We start from the raw sequence: 16,561 nt of genomic DNA, 5'->3' as shown, positions 1-16,561 counted from the left end.
CCGCGATTTACAGGCCGACTACAACCCTGCCATAAAATATTTTGATATGATTAGAAACTGTAGAGGATCTTCTTTACAACGGTACCATTATAATTAATATCGGACGAATAATAATGCATTTATAATCATTTATATCGGTTCCGGGTTTTACCTAAAAGATTTCCGAGTTTTCCGGATATTTCCGGGTTTTATACCTCCCGTCAGAAATGAAGATACGATTTATATGAGTAAACGCTTTCATCCGAAAAGCTAAGACTATCTTAAAATATGTCGACTCATTGCACTATGCATGTCTTTCTTTGAAATATTTACTGAAATAAAAGATACCGATGTAAACTATGATCTTTCAACGTTACTGCTTCTGCCAGTGAGATTAAACTTGTTAAATTATAGTGACGTGTATCCATAATTTGCAATTTACACTACATCAGTTCTTTTTTGTGTCGGAAAAAATTAACAACATCCGGTTTCAGACGGGGGATGTTCATTTCTATTTATAATCAAACTTCGTATAATTCTACAAAGACGGCACACACATAAACAAGTATCGATATGGACAAATTGAAGAAAACACTTAGTGGAGATGACGATGAGGAGAAAGGAATCGTTTCTAGTGTAATTACTGAGAGCTCATGTTTGATAATCCAAACAGCAAATTTTATTTTCTACATACTTTTAGAAAAGCATTTTTTCTTTTTATATTGCACTTCTGTGCATAATGTGCTATTGACTCATGTCTTATGATTTTGTTTCACATCAGTACTTATTTGAACCTGCAGAAAATAAGTTTTATTTTGCTCATTGACATGGTCATATGACACTGATGAAAATGAGAACAATCCAGTTCCTGCTTAAATTCTCGGTGCTATATAGGCCACCATATAAGACATTTGTAGTTTCAGTCATGTATTACTTCAAGCTGCTATACCAATACCTATGATTTATTCAGTACACAAAACAAATCTCTAATTGTTTGATTCAGTTGTCAGTAGGTAGGTATTTCAAGATTATGCATTAATTATGTGAACTAATTCATCTTTAACCAGTGCTCGAGCTAGGATTTGAAAAGGGCAGGGAGGGGGTTGTTTTTTATGCCCCCGGATCGATAGATCGGAGGTATATTGTTTTTGGCCTGTCTGTGATTCTGTCGCAAAACTTTAAGGTTACAGTAAAGCTTTGCAATAACTTTTAAAATATTGAACATACAGTACACTCCACGCGTTTTCCTAAAAAAACGCGCTCCCTCCGCGGTTTTTTTCTGCTAGCGAGTGTTCACGCGGCGTTGGAAGAGCGAGGTGAACTCGATAATAGCTCAGTGTTACGCCGCATTCGCTAATTCCCGCGGCGTGTATTACTTTAGGCTAGTCGGTAAATGCAGACACTTTCCGTTCTTATCAGTGACCGCCGCGTTAGCAGTGTGCCACTGGGCATGCCAAAAAATAAAAACATTGTTATAATAAATTGTTTAAATACTGTAGTACATGTATAAAAAAGATAATTGTATAGAAAATTAATACGTATAAAAATTATGTTTTTTAATTCACAGGTACGTCAACAATATGAATTAATATAATACATTTGACAAATTAATATTTAAATCATAACACATATGACATAAGAATAAATGTTCCGTAAAATTTCCAAATGAGAATAATAATAAGTAATCCGAAACACACTACGATTTTTAATTGTTAACACGACGTTTACAAATGCTTCCAATATACAGTCATCATGTATATTTCCCGACAAAAGCGCGCGAAAATTATGCTGCAATGTAAAAGGTCAAGGTACAATGTATACTCCTGCAAAGCGTGCGTGTATTGATTTTTTTTATACAAACTTTGTAGCGAAGAGAACATTGAATTTTGTTGATTTCGGTTAAAAGTTTCTTAGGTATTTTTTAACGAAATTATATTGCGAATAAGTTGATATTTCCTCTAAAATAATTTCAAATCGAACACGCCGAATCTTTATCGTTACGGTATTTTAGTAGAGTAATTATTTTAACACTAATGGTATTGTTAACTGATTAAAGAAGACATCTGGGCGGAACTGGATGTAAAGTGTTTGACGTTATGAAAACACGCAAAGCTTGTCTACTGACCTATTGTGTAGACTGCTGTCTGCAGTGTTTTGACAAAAGGGATTAACATGTGTGAATGTCACTCTGCCGATTTGGTCCATAATTGCTGTTTTGAATGTCGACGCAACAAGAATACAACTGTGAATATTAAATGCAATTATCAACTCAATAGTTACCACCTTCTTTTAGCAATCAATGGAATAACCTACCTACAAAGAGAAAATCAATGCATTAGCGAGCAGAGAATTGACTTTGTTCCGACAATTAAAACCATTCCTTATGCATTCGTTGAAAGTGTTTACTTGAGTAAGTTATGCCTTTAGACAGGAAGCGGCTTTTCTTTGATTACGTCAAACTGTCAATTCACACAGATTTGCGAGATTTTTAGGGTCCTTGGTCATTTGTTTATCCCTTTTGTCAAAACAACACATAACGCCAAACACTTTATCCAGTTCCGTCCAGATGTTCTCTTTAATCAGTTTACAGTACCATAACTGTTTCAATAATTACTATACTAAAATTCCTAACCATAAAGATATTTGAATTGAAATTAATTTGGAGGAAATAAAAAATTATTTGCGATATAATTGTGTTAAAAAATACCTAAGAAACTTTTAACCGAAATCAACAGAATTCAGTGTTCTCTGCACTACAAAGTTTGTATCAAAAAATCAATACACACACACTTTCCTCGCTTTTCAAGCATAAACCTTGAACTTGTACATTGTAGCATATTTTTCGCGGGCCTTTGTCGGGAAATGTACATGATGACTGTATATTGGAAGCATTTGTAAACGTTGTGTTAACATTAAAAATCGGAAGCGTGTTTCGGATTACAAACAATAATTCTCATTTGGAAATTACAAGGAACATTTATTCTGGTGTTATATGTGTAATGAACTAAATATTAATTGGTCAAAATGCTTTACGTGTTGTATATTCATTCATATTGTCGACGTACCTGTGAATAAAAACATATATGAATTGTTTATACAATTATCTTAATTTTTATAAGCCACAGTATTTAAACAATTTTTAATGTTTTTATTTTTTGGCATGCCCAGTAGCACACTGCTAACGCGGTGTTGCGCGGCGGTCGCTGATAAGAACGGAAATTGTCTGCATTTACCGACTAGGCTAAAGTAATACACGCCGCGGGTATAGCAAACTCGGCGGAACGCCGCGTTTTACCTTGCTTTCAAACTCCGCGTAAACGCTCGTTAGCAGGAATAAAAACGCGGAGTGAGCGTGTTTTTTTGGGAAAACGCGTGGAGTGTACTGTACATGTTAATTTATATGTTATTAATAATTGTTAGAATATATTATTTTATTTTATGCTTTCCGGTGGTTTATAGAGAAATATCAGTGAATTAAAACTGATAATTTCACTGTTTCAAACAGTGAAAATTATCGGTGAAAATTATCAGTGAAAATTATCGATAATTTTCATTGTTTACTGTGAAATTACGTCATTTTTTTACGAAATGATGTCATTATCTACGTGAATTTCTTTGGTTTAACTCTTTAACAATGTACTTTAACGGTGAAAAAAAGCATGATATAAAATTTGTTGGATTCGGTGGAATATCAATTTTAATTCACTCGTGACCATAGAAAATATATATTTTCACTCGTGGCTGCGCCACTGGTGAAAATATTATTTTCTATGATCACTCGTGAATTAAAATCGATAATCCACCGAATCCAACAATATCCTCTATCTCATTTTTATTAAACCATTCAAATATAATGGCTACAATGAGGAATAAATTAAATACAATGTAATAAGAGATGCATAAATTATCATATGTATAAAAATATATTTATTAAAGGGCAGGGGGGCCCTTGGAAGGGCAGGGTGGAGATTCGGAAGGGCAGAGCAGGGCGCCCTTCAATTTAGGCCTAGCTGGAGCACTGTTTAACACTGCTCATCTCAATTTCTTAGATACACAGGAATCCTCAAAACCAAACCTATTATGTTGTTCAGTCTTCTGGCCTTTACTTAAATTGCGAAAAATCCCAGAGAGTACAAGACTCTTATGTATTTCAAAATATTGAATATATTATTAAGTTCACAATAAACCAAACTTACTGGACAAATTTTTTCAGTTTCAGTATAGAGAGAGAATAAGCAATATGTGCTATCATGCGTTTTTCAGATATCAGATGCAAGCACATTAAGTTGGAGCACACGGATCAAGGGATTTGCTATTTGTTTCATTCTTGGTATCTCATTCTCCATATTGGTATGAACTTTTAACTTACATATAGTTTATTTATATAAATGTTTGTACCAGTACAAGTGGTTACTCTGCAAATTAGGAGTTTTCAGCAGAGTGTTTTATAAAAGTAAAGCCTTTATTCCAAAATATGTGAAAATGTGCCTGGATTTTCAGTAAAAGAAAGAAGTAATAACATTGCAGGGCTCTTTTTCCTTTTAACAATTTTGACACGAACATTTCACAAATCTAGTAAGGCCACTTAATAAACTTAAACTTAACACTGAAAAGGCCATTTTAAAATTGTTAAAATTTTACGTTTTGGGCTTAAAACTGCCAAAAACGGCCATTTCACAATTCAAAATTAAAATTTGATTCAATATTTATGCCCCCTTCGAAGAAGATGGGGTATATTGTTTTGCACATATCGGTCGGTATATCGGTCCGTCCACCAGATGGTTTCCGGATGATAACTCAAGAACGTTTAGGCCTAGGATCATGAAACTTCATAGGTACATTGATCATGACTGGCAGATGACCTCGATTGATTTTCAGGTCATAAGGTCAAAGGTCAAGGTCACAGTGACTTGAAATAGTAAAATGGTTTCCGGATGATAACTCAAGTATGCTTAGGCCTAGGATCATAAAACTTCACAGACACATTGATCATGACTGGCAGATGACCCCTATTGATTTTCAGGTCACTAGGTCAAAGGTCAAGGTCACAGTGACTCAAAATAGTATAATGGTTTCTGGATTATATCTCAAGAATGCTTATGCCTAGGATCATGAAACTTCATAGGTACATTGATCATGACTGGCAGATGACCCCTATTAATTTTCAGGTCACTAGGTCAAAGGTCAAGGTCACAGTGACTCGAAACAGTAAAATGGTTTCCTGATGATAACTCAAGAATAATTAGGCCTCGGATCATGAAACTTAATAGGTACATTGATCATGACTGGCAGATGACCCCTATTGATTTTCAGGTCACTAGGTCAAAGGTCAAGGTCACAGTGACAACAAATGTATTCACACAATGACTGCCACTACAACTGACAGCCCATATTGGGTGCATGCATGTTTTACAAACAGCCCTTGTTTTTCATAATTGAGACAAGATATTGACAGTAGTACGGCTTTTCTAAGGGTTTAGATAGAGTTTACCACTCAGAATTTTGTTGTAAGTGGTTGTTTGTTGAAAGAAAGTGTCAAGCAATGAAAATAAAGCTTTAATGCATTATTTAGAGATATTTTAATAGGATCCAAGTATTTAACATGCTTTTACTATACCTATTCTTAACAAACTGAATTTTACAAAATTTACAAGTTTGCACTTGTTTTTTTTCACAACTTTCAGAAGTTCTTGACTCATTTTTTCATGAAGTGAGGGGGCCAGGGCCGCTTCATAAAATCAGGAAAAAAAGCCCTGCCTTTCTGTCTCCGATCTGATGTGACTTAAAAATTACAACCTTAGTTGTTGCAATTGCATATCTGCTTTTAAACACACATTAAATAGATAATTGTAAGCTTTTGATAATTACAAACTTAGTACTAGTAGCTGTCTTTGTGTCTGTCCATAGACACAAACTCTATAAAGAGTTGAATGTGCAACATTCAAACTTGCAGGCATTGATCCTTATGATATGAAGTTTGATGTGTGCAATTTTTATCATCCCACATTTATAAATTATAAATGTGGGATGATTAAAATTGCACACGTTTAACTAAATAATATCATTTTTTATTACGAAAGTTATGCCCCTTTTTCATTCTAAACATCATATATAATCATTCTACACATTACAACATGCAGCATTCCTTTTACATGTTACAACATGCAGTGTTTAATCATGCTACACATGACAACATGCAGCATTCATGCTACATGTAATGTTATTACGTCAAGTGTTTAATCATGCTTCACATTACAACACGCATTGTTCATGCTACATGTAATGTTACAACATGCAGTGTTTCATCGTGCTACCTATTTCAACATGCATTGTTCATGCTACATATAACAACACGCATCTTGTAGAGGATATTGTTCTTGACTATTGTAAGAAATTCTGCCTCCAATTGAGACCATAATAGCACAGTATTGTTCCAATTTTTCAGGGTTCCTGTCTGTTGTGGCTGGCCAGTAATGGGCTGACACTGTTTGCAATATTCTACACCCTAGGAAATATTCTCTCACTTGCAAGGTTTGATATCTCATTAGTTTCTCTTGCAAAGATATTGTTAAACATTTAATTTGTATGAGTCATGTTTTGGGACAAGAGGGCTTAATGCAAGTGTTTACAAGCTTGTCCCAGATTAGCCTCTGCAGTCCACATAGCTAATCAGTGATGATCCTTTACCCTTTTATGGAATATTTTGTTTTATGTATTTCCCAGTTCCCAGGTAATGTGGTTAGCCTATGTGGACTGAACAGGCCATTCTCATTCAACAACTATGTGCATGCATTATACCCCGTTTTACTTGACAGTCCCCATTTTAATTTTTGTCAGACACACTAATTCTATTCTCGCCAATTACATTCAAGTTTGTGTCTGGTATTTATCAAATTATTTTGATTGAGCACATTTGTGTAATGTTAATATATTGAAACTGCTATAAGAAAGCTGCATATACATGTAAGTTGAATTTAATATGTGAATTACTTCTTACTCTTTTTTACTTGATATCATCACAAGATCACAAACTTTCAATGTAAATTAAGGTGGATGTCATGTTGATATGTTATTAAATTTAAGAAAAACATATCGGAAAATGACTTTCTTCATTTGTTTTTTTCCAAAATCTAAAATCTACAAATGTACGTGTCCACCAAATAATCATTTTTTTACAAAATAAAAACTGAAATTTTAATGCCAACAAATATAAATAACTTGCCAGCATAAGGTAATTACCTGATAAAATTCGCAAGTTTATTTAAAACACAAATCTTAATTTTTGTTTTAGCCACCTTCCACACAAAAATAAACAAAATGAAATATTTCTACAGCATTCAGAAGTGCATGTGTCTGTATGAATATCCATACTACCTGAAAACTTATTCAGGTTGTGACTTCTATGCAGGTCAGGCCAACATAAACATATTTCAATGCTGTCAAACCTTCATCCATATCTACCTAATGCCACACATACATGTAGAGGTCAAAGGTCAAAAATGAGCACAACTTGTCTGGAGTGTAACCTGGTCATTTATCAGACATTTCATAATTACGTGTCACAAATGACCTCACTTTAAACAGTGTAAAGCATGTGTCCTTTTAAGAGTCAAAGGTTCTACATACAGTATAAAGTAAAAAATATGACTATGACAGCATGCCTTGACTAAATGCAGTGTAAGATACTAACGGAAGTCCGATAGTCCGAGACTCCTGTAAATGAGACTCGGACTCCTTGTTTTGTGTCAAGGTAGTCAGTCGGACTTTAAAAATATCTTTGAACTATAAAAAATCCCTTTGTTTACCTATTCGTTTTACAAAATCAGAATGTCGGCACAAAAGACTTCTAACTCAGAATAGTCATAGTGGAACATTGTCTACAAAAACGTTTAGTTGCATTTTGTTATTGTCACATTAAAATTGTTAAAATTTAATATTCACCTTGTACATACTGCAAAAAGGAAGTTTTTTAAACGAAGTCATTATGGCACACTTCAACCAATAAGGAATATTATAGACAGCTGGTCTTTTGATAGTGAGAAGTGTCCAATCGAAACTTAGTGATGTCGGAAGCATAGACACAACTAGAACAATACCATCATCAAGTAACAAGGTCGAGGCCACTAGATAGAAAAAAGAGGAGTGCAAAACTAACTTAAAGAGGAGTGCAATTAAAAAAAGAGTGGTGCAGTGAATAAAGGAAGGTGCATGATACAAAAGTCAAACATCATTAATAAGACAATTTTACACTAATTTCAAGTTTTGTCATAAAAAATCATAATGTGAAGACAGCTGCTTGTTCCAATCAACAATGTGTCCCTTACTGAAAGTACAAGGTCACACTAGGAGTGCAAATGAAAAAATCAACATAGCACAGTTAGTCTGGACTGTAGTTTCATATTTGACCAGGTTTTTAAAATAACTTGCTACAAATGATCACTGTGTTGAGCTTGCATGTTGTGCATCACCCAAGTCCCCAGTGCAAATGTCAAGGTCACTATTGCAGGGCAAATGTGGGCATAGAATATCGTATTATTGAATTTTTATGCAAATAATAATTCATCTGCTTTTCTGGTACATTTTGGTTTGATAAAAACCCAATCAAACTCTGGATCTCCCAGTTCCAAATCAAACTCTGGATCTCCCAATTCCAAGACAGATACTTTACTGCTTGGCCATAAAAGCTAGCTCACATATTAATGCAGAATAAGTGCACTTTAAACCCACCCCTACTACAAATCCTCAAGAATAATGATATGTGGCCATAAAAGCTAGCTCACAGTGTTTTTCCCAGGAGGGCAAAGGGGCATGGCGCATTACTTTCAAAAAGGGCATTTTAGCGCACAGTTTAGGCAAAAAAAGGCAAAAACGTTCCGTTATTACCTGAGTTAGGCAGAAACATGTAATCGTATCAGAGGCAGTTGTGGGAAAAAAAACTAAATATAAACAAGCACATTTACTGGTAATTGATGTATTTAACTTACTTTGATTTAAATTAATATATTTACCTTGCAATGTACGTTTAAGTTCCATGCTGTTTCAATACACTGTACAGCACGACAAACATAATAAAGCAATATATGCATATGAATCTGATTATACACAGATGCACACACATATAAATAAAACCATGTTTGTCTTATCCCATTTTCTAACTATACTCTTGTCAGATGTTTAACATTGCGAGTAAAGTGATCGCTAACAATATGCAAACACTCGTTTCCGTGACATACATCCACTGAGTAGATTACAAATAAATATGTTGTTGCTATCTAAAACATTTTTATGCGTCGTTGATTATCACAGACATTTCGTTAATTCCTAATAAATGTATGATCTCCATCGTTAATTCGATTGTTTACGACATTATTTGCCTTTTTTGCCGAGTCACAATTTAATTCTGTATGTCCGCCATCTTGTTAATTGTAAGCAAAATGTGCGCATAGCAACATAAAATCGTATAATACGTCAGCCTAATACGCGATTCGTGTTTTGTTTAAATAGTATACGTCTCAGTAATTATTTAAATAATTAATTATCTTAAAGACGATAACGATAAAGAATTAATTTGTTTGTGTTTTTAAATGTAAATATGCGTAAAAATATATGTTTTGATATAACTGAATTATGCATGAAATGCACAATTTCCACGAAGATAACATCGAGTTTTTAAAAATTCATCAAAAGTCTCCGAAGTAACAGTCCATGATTTTATCATGGAGGAGTACACAACACCGATCGATAAGTTCGCTTGGTATAACATAGCCTCTGACATTATCGATTGAAATTGACATGGGGTTATTCACGCATTACTTATTCACAATCGCGCGAATCTTCGCTGCCTTGGCGCCATAATCTTATGTTAGTCGGCTTAGAAGTTTGGTCAAGGGGCAATAAAGATGTTATCAATAAGGGCGGAAAACAGCGGGTGCTCATGAAAGGGCAGGGCGGCAGCCTTTCGAAAGGGCAGCATGGTGCTAATTGGCTGTGAAAGGGGGCAGCATGGCGCTACAAAAAAGGGCATGGCGCCGCGCCACGCTAAAACGGCCTGGGAAAAAACACTTTCACATATTAATGCAGAATTAGTGCACCTTAAACCGACCCCTACTACAAATCTTCAAGAATTATGACATTTGGCCATAAATGCTAGCTTACATTCTGTATTAATGCAGAATGCGTGCACCTTAAAGGGGACTTTTCACAGATTTTGGCATGTGTTGAAGTTTGTCGTTAAATGCTTTATATTGGTAAATCTAAACATTAAATTTTAAAAGCTCCAGTAAAAAATCAAAAATAATATTTTAAAAGGAAAAAAAAGTAGCCCGCAGCAGGGCTCGAACCAGTGACCCCCCGGAATCCTGAAGTAAAAACGCATTAGCCAACTGAGCTATCCTGCCAAGCATACATAAAATGCGTATTTTATACGTTATATAAGCAATCTTCGTAGTTTCACATATTTACACGACAACAACAGAACTCTCCAAATTATTCAATCGTTTCCCGTTGCAATGCTTTATAATTTTTAGGTTTTTAAATCGTCAAAAGATGCATATAATGACTATATTAGACCATGGCAAATGCTCAGTAATACTGTTTCCTCACAAATATCATAACTAAACCGAAAATTTGCGAATCTGAAACAATTTTTTTCAATTTTGTCAATTTACCAAACTTGAAAAGATCCCTATAAGCCCACCCGGGATACCTCTACTACAAATACTGAAGAATTATGACATAAAGTGTTGGCAGAGTGCTTTTTTTGTGTAAACATGTGTCATTTTGTCATCAGTGTCTATTGCACATCTCATTTTTTTATTGTTTAATATCCAACCACTTGCATGCAGATGTTTGTTTATTTTTAGCACATGTTTTCTGATGGGTCCTCTCAGTCAACTGAAGAAGATGTTTGCACAAACAAGAATATTTGCAACCATTCTTGTCATTGTATGATTTTATTTTATTCAACCTTGATTGCTAGCTAGCTAGCTGTTTAAGTAAACTAATCAATTTCAGTGTTACTTTTCTTTTTATAAGATTTTAGGTAACTGCTCATAATTCCCAATTCAATGTGTACTGGACCCATTTCAAAGCAGTGAAAGCAAAAACAAACATTGTTATCCCTTAACCCTTACAGCGCTGGAACCGAATTTGAAAGACCTTTGCAAACAGTTTGGATCCAGATGAGACGCCACAAAACGTGGCGTCTCATCAGGATCCAAACTGTTTGCTATTCTGATAGTATTCTTTGAAAAAATCGAAGAAAATGCTAATTTTAGAAATTCGGCAGACAACGTTTTAGCAGATGACAAATTTCCCAGCATGCAAAAGGGTTAAGAACTCAACGGTTCCAAAATGCAAATAAGGCTTATAGTCTCTTCTGGCTTTAAGATGGATTAAATTGTGAATGTAAAATAGCTTATGTTAAAAAACAGTTTGACCATGTCTGTCAAAGAATACTAAACTATTTTTTTAAAGCTAAATCTTCAAACAAATAAAAAGTGTTTTGATACCCTTCATAGTAGCCTTTACGCGATAAGGAATAGGGTTAATTACAGTTTCTGTGTTTGTTCCTTTCTGTGTGATGTTCTATATATATATTTTGTTCATTTTGCATTTTGTCACTTTAGGTTATGCTGATTTTGACTTTGGTGTGTGCATTTGCAGTAAGTATTTTCTTTATATGCAAACTTTTGAGGACTTTTATGCCTCCGGATCGAATGATTTGGTGATACATGTACATGTATATCGTTTTTGGCCTGTCTGTCTGTCATTGTCTGTCTGTATGTCATTGTATGTGTCACAGACTTTAACCTTGGTCATAACTTTTGCAATATTGAAGATAGCAACTTGATATTTGGCATGCATGTGTATCTCATGCAGCTGCACATTTTGAGTGGTGAAAGGTCAAGGTCAAAGGTCAAATATATGGCTTCAAAGCGGCACAGTAGGGGGTATTGTGTTTCACAAACACAGCTCTTGTTTAATATTGTTACTTTGTTAGAGTCACTGTAGAATAATATTCCCAATTGCAATGCAAGCATATCTGTATTGTACAAAAACTTCATTATTGTTTGCATCTGGTGCTGATGCAGGGGTCAAGTTTTACTGTCAAGGTCACTGAATATTTGAAAATAGTCTTGTCATTTACACAGTTTGTAAATATAGAAAAAATATCTCCACACAAAATCATGGTAAGTGTGTCTGGTGGGATCTTTTGTAAATAAGAGTAGAATAACAAACCTACTTAACACATAGTTTTTTTAGAAAAAAAGTGCCAGAAACTCTGATGAGAAGAAGAAAGGTCAAGCTCTCATTTAAACCAAACTAACAATGCTCTTTAGCAAAGTGAGATGATAGGGGTATATATAAAACAGTGTCACCTCTATTTGTATATGTTTAACAAACATTTTGCGTGGTCAAAGATGAGTTTTGAACAATTTACTGTTATTATTCGTGACACTATTGTTACCTGTTTGACCTGCCCTAATAAAAAAGCTATAGTTTCCTTAGAATAGGAATCACAGTTAGATGCTAATATATCTAAACAAGCTTGATTGTTTTGAGCATTGCACTGATTCCTGTTACACATCACATGTTCCACTGAGCCTTGATTTATGCGCGTAAAGTGTTTTCCCAGATTAGCCGGTGCAGTGCAAACAGGCTATTCAGGGAGGACACTTTCAGCCCAAATTGGATTTGTGTTAAGAAGACACACACAATTACATAAAAAGGGGAAAGTGTTGTCCCTGATTAGCCTGTGTCAATTGCACAGGCTGATCTGGGATGACACTTTACGCTCATGCATCAAGCCATGTTTTCCCAGATCAAGACTATTGTTTCAGCTGAAGAATGCCGGGCTGACACTGCTGTGTTGTATAGTACAGTTCCTGGCAATGACCTGGTACGCCCTGTCGTACATACCATTTGCAAGGTAGGTGTGACACTGTACCAAAACCATAGAATTATGTTTCAGCTCCAGGCAGAGGAGTGTGTGTAAAACTACTGTTTTGGATTGGCATGTACAACAATTCCATGCTTGATATACTGCCTTACAATCAAGTACCATCTTTTAAAAATTTCTGGACAGATTTTATATAAATCCTTTTAATTGAGCCTCGATTAATGGAAGTCTCTTGTGCAAAAAATCCTGCACAGCACAGTGGCCTGCACAGGCTAATCTGGGTCGACAATTTACGCACATGCATTAAACCCAGTATTCCCTGGGCACTGCTCCATTGTTTTATTTCATTTTCAGAGACGCAGTGAAGAAGTGCTTCGAAAGTTGTGTGTCATGAAAACAGCAATACACTCAGGCAAGAAAGGCTATTTACTGCAAAAATATTGTTATGTGCCTATTGGTGTATCTATGTGTTTTCACCAAGAATTGCCATTTAATTCCGTTTTCATGATTAAGTCTACACATTTTTATTTTCCTTTAAATGTAGTTGCGTTATTACTTGTTTATATTATGAGTTTGTGGATGAAATAGAATATCAAAAGCCAAAGCAATATTTCTGAGAATTTTGTGCTATACTACTGTGCCTTTGCATGGAATATGTAACCAGGGTATACATCTTTTTGACAAGATATTCACTGATTTAAAATATTGACATCACATAGTGAGACAAATATAAAATATTATGTAATAGTATATACGCTACTGTTACTTCTATTAACGTGTCTGAAAATTTAGTAAACTGATAAAAATAGTGAAAATATGAGAAAAATATATTTACTTTTGTTATTACCATTAATGAATGTAGATTTTACTGTTTTATGTATTTTTATTATCCCCCGCCAACGGCGGAGGGATATTGTTTTGGCGTTGTCTGTCCGTCCGTCTGTCCGTCCGGCAATTTTATGTCCAGAGCCATATCTTGGAAGTGCTTTGGCGGATTTCATTGAAACTTGGTATGAGTATATATATGGATAAGAGGATGATGCATGCCAAATGGCATTGTACACCATCTGTTAATAACGGAGTTATGGCCTTTTGTATCTTAAAAAAATGCTTTTTTAGTGTCAAATGTAACACTTTTGTGTCCAGAAGCATATTGGTGGGGGATATAAATTCAACGAATTTGCTTGTTTTCTTTTATTTTTTATTGAACCCAAAAAATGAGAAATTACTCACTTTCTGCTATGTATTTATTGCTGCTTCTTTGTGAAGTTAATCTTTGAAAGAAAAATAAATTTTGTCGTAACATATGTAGGCTTAATCAAAATGAATATAAAAAATCAATATGTCTGCTGTTTAAAAAATTGGATGTGGGAACTAATTAACCATGAGGGTCCACTTAATTTTTTTTATAATTATTTTACAAATTTTAAGTGTAGCAAATTACACTGAAATCTAACCAATTTGTTGGAGCCCTATGTTCTCACTGAACTTAAGCAAGAATCATGCATGATTATGGCTGTATTATATTTTATTTCATATTTTTGTATGAACAACATAGTGATTAATCATTATCTAGAATATTATTGATTGAAACATGTCATTTTTTCAATGAAGTTGGCTTTTGCTTTAAAGCTTTGTTAATTATACAAGTAGAACACTTTAGTGAAAAAAGTGCTTAAATGTTACTTGATGTTAAAAAAGAACATTAATGAATTTTTGGGTAATTATTTACCGGAGTTCAATTTTATTTTATCTCCACGATCACATGGATTGGTGTGGTTTATCTTGATGTTTTTCATACCTCTGCAACGCATTTAATACAAAATACAAAAGTTGAAATAGTATAGTTAAGAATTCAATCAATAGTTGAGGTAAAATAAATATGTTGGTCCACTTGTTTATAAAACATAAGATAGCATTTATGTCATCAATATATGAGCCGTGCTCTGTGAAAAGGGGGTTTAATGCACGGGCTAATCTGGGACGCACTTCACACCAGTGTATTAAATACCATGTAAACTCTGTAAATACCCTTTTCACAGAGCACGGCCCATATATAAACATAGTTTAAAAGTGTGTATCTCTATTTTAGAACCCTGTGTTTGTGACCGCAATGTAGCTTCATTACTTTTATTTGTCTCTTAACTAATTGGTTATTGCTTGTAATGATTGTGCAAAGTTAAGAAATGGTCTAGAATTGATCTTGTTTGTGAACAATACAGATTTTGTTTGTTAGTTTTCGTGTACTCATAAAGCTATTAATTTTTTTAATTTCACGTCATTCTTAATAATTTGAGTGCTATTGATACATATACTTAACAGTAAATTATATTTTCAAATAATATATTTTTCTTCCTCTTTAGTCTCTTAGTATATTACCTTCGTCATTACGTTAACTTTGGATTGTCAAGAAAGGTTTATGGACCATTATAATTAACATATATATGAATGTATTTTCATATTGGAAAGTTAAATCCATTTGTTTGAACATCAAAATTGTTATATTTTCATGTATGTATTTATGTTATTGCCTGAAAGATCATGCATAATTATAATGGATATTGTATATACTAAGACACATGTTAAGTGTTACTGTGTAGTAAATCTATTCATAATTTCGTCTTGTGTTATTATTTATTGTTTTGCAACGTTTTTTTATATTTTATCTACATCTATTGGGATAATACACAAAAAAGCTCAACATTAAGTCTATGTTGAGTATAGTGTTGAATGTTGCCTGTCAGGCTTATGGAATTTAGGTCGATATTCAAGTATTGTTGCTTTTTGTGCTGCATTGGTTTAAGTTGATAATACCATGCTATTTGATATTGGATATGGTCAAGTTTGAAGTTGAAAAGCATGTGTTTATACTCAATAGTCAACACTACATAATATGCTATAATACTCACCCATCAATATTGATGACCAACAACATTTAATTTTTGGTGCAACATTTTTCTCAAAATCTATGGTGAAAAGGCGACATTCAAATCTGCAAATGCTGTGTATGCTGTACCCTTGGGGTCAAAGGTACATACATGCACTTTAGTTATAAATTGGCATAATATATGTATATTTTTACCGTTGGTATTATAAATGTATTACTTTTGCCATATATTTGTAATCATGGTAACATTTTGCGCGACCCAACTTTATTGAAAAGGTTTGCAGTCTCTTCAAACAATGAAAGAACTTCTAACAAAGCACCTTCTCTGCAAATTTTTACTTTGATCTTATAAAAATGTCAGGATATGTAGACCAAAAATCTACAAAATATCTTCTATACGCAATTTAAAAACATAAAAAATCTACAAAATAAATACAGTAAAAACTCTTCAAATGTAATAAGAATCAAATATATTAAGGTTTATAAAATACATTTTATTGTTTTCTAACATTGTCATTGGTGCTGGTTTTGTAACTAAAACAATGATTGGATTATTGACCCACCAAAAGTCATAATGTGTAACCGCAATAACATACTGTAATTGCTAGCATATTATAAATAACCATGGTAATATATTTATATCAGCAGTTACACTATGTAAATGGTTACAATTTTATGAGTGTTGTCACATCTGCTTTTAGCTTAAGTGTGTGTATGTACTTATGACCCTAACAGTATTGTGTATGCAGTGTGTTAAAATTACGTATTGCTTCTCGTATAAACCTCAAACACAG

General features: G+C 33.9%; 1 protein-coding gene across 1 annotated transcript; it reads left to right on the top strand.

Moving 5' to 3' along the window:
• Positions 1–431: 431 nt before the first annotated feature.
• LOC127851417 (vesicle transport protein SFT2B-like) lies at positions 432–15,498 on the top strand. The gene is made up of 7 exons (XM_052385199.1): positions 432–615; positions 4,243–4,329; positions 6,425–6,510; positions 10,842–10,923; positions 11,607–11,642; positions 12,822–12,910; positions 13,235–15,498. Exons 1-7 carry the CDS (start codon positions 553–555, stop codon positions 13,272–13,274), a joined length of 483 nt encoding a protein of 160 aa, XP_052241159.1. The 5' UTR covers positions 432–552; the 3' UTR covers positions 13,275–15,498.
• Positions 15,499–16,561: the final 1,063 nt, after the last annotated feature.

Source organism: Dreissena polymorpha, chromosome 11, assembly GCF_020536995.1.
Source record: "Dreissena polymorpha isolate Duluth1 chromosome 11, UMN_Dpol_1.0, whole genome shotgun sequence".
In the NCBI taxonomy this organism is placed as follows: Eukaryota; Metazoa; Mollusca; class Bivalvia; order Myida; family Dreissenidae; genus Dreissena; species Dreissena polymorpha.
This window is presented reverse-complemented; position numbering and strand designations above follow the sequence as displayed.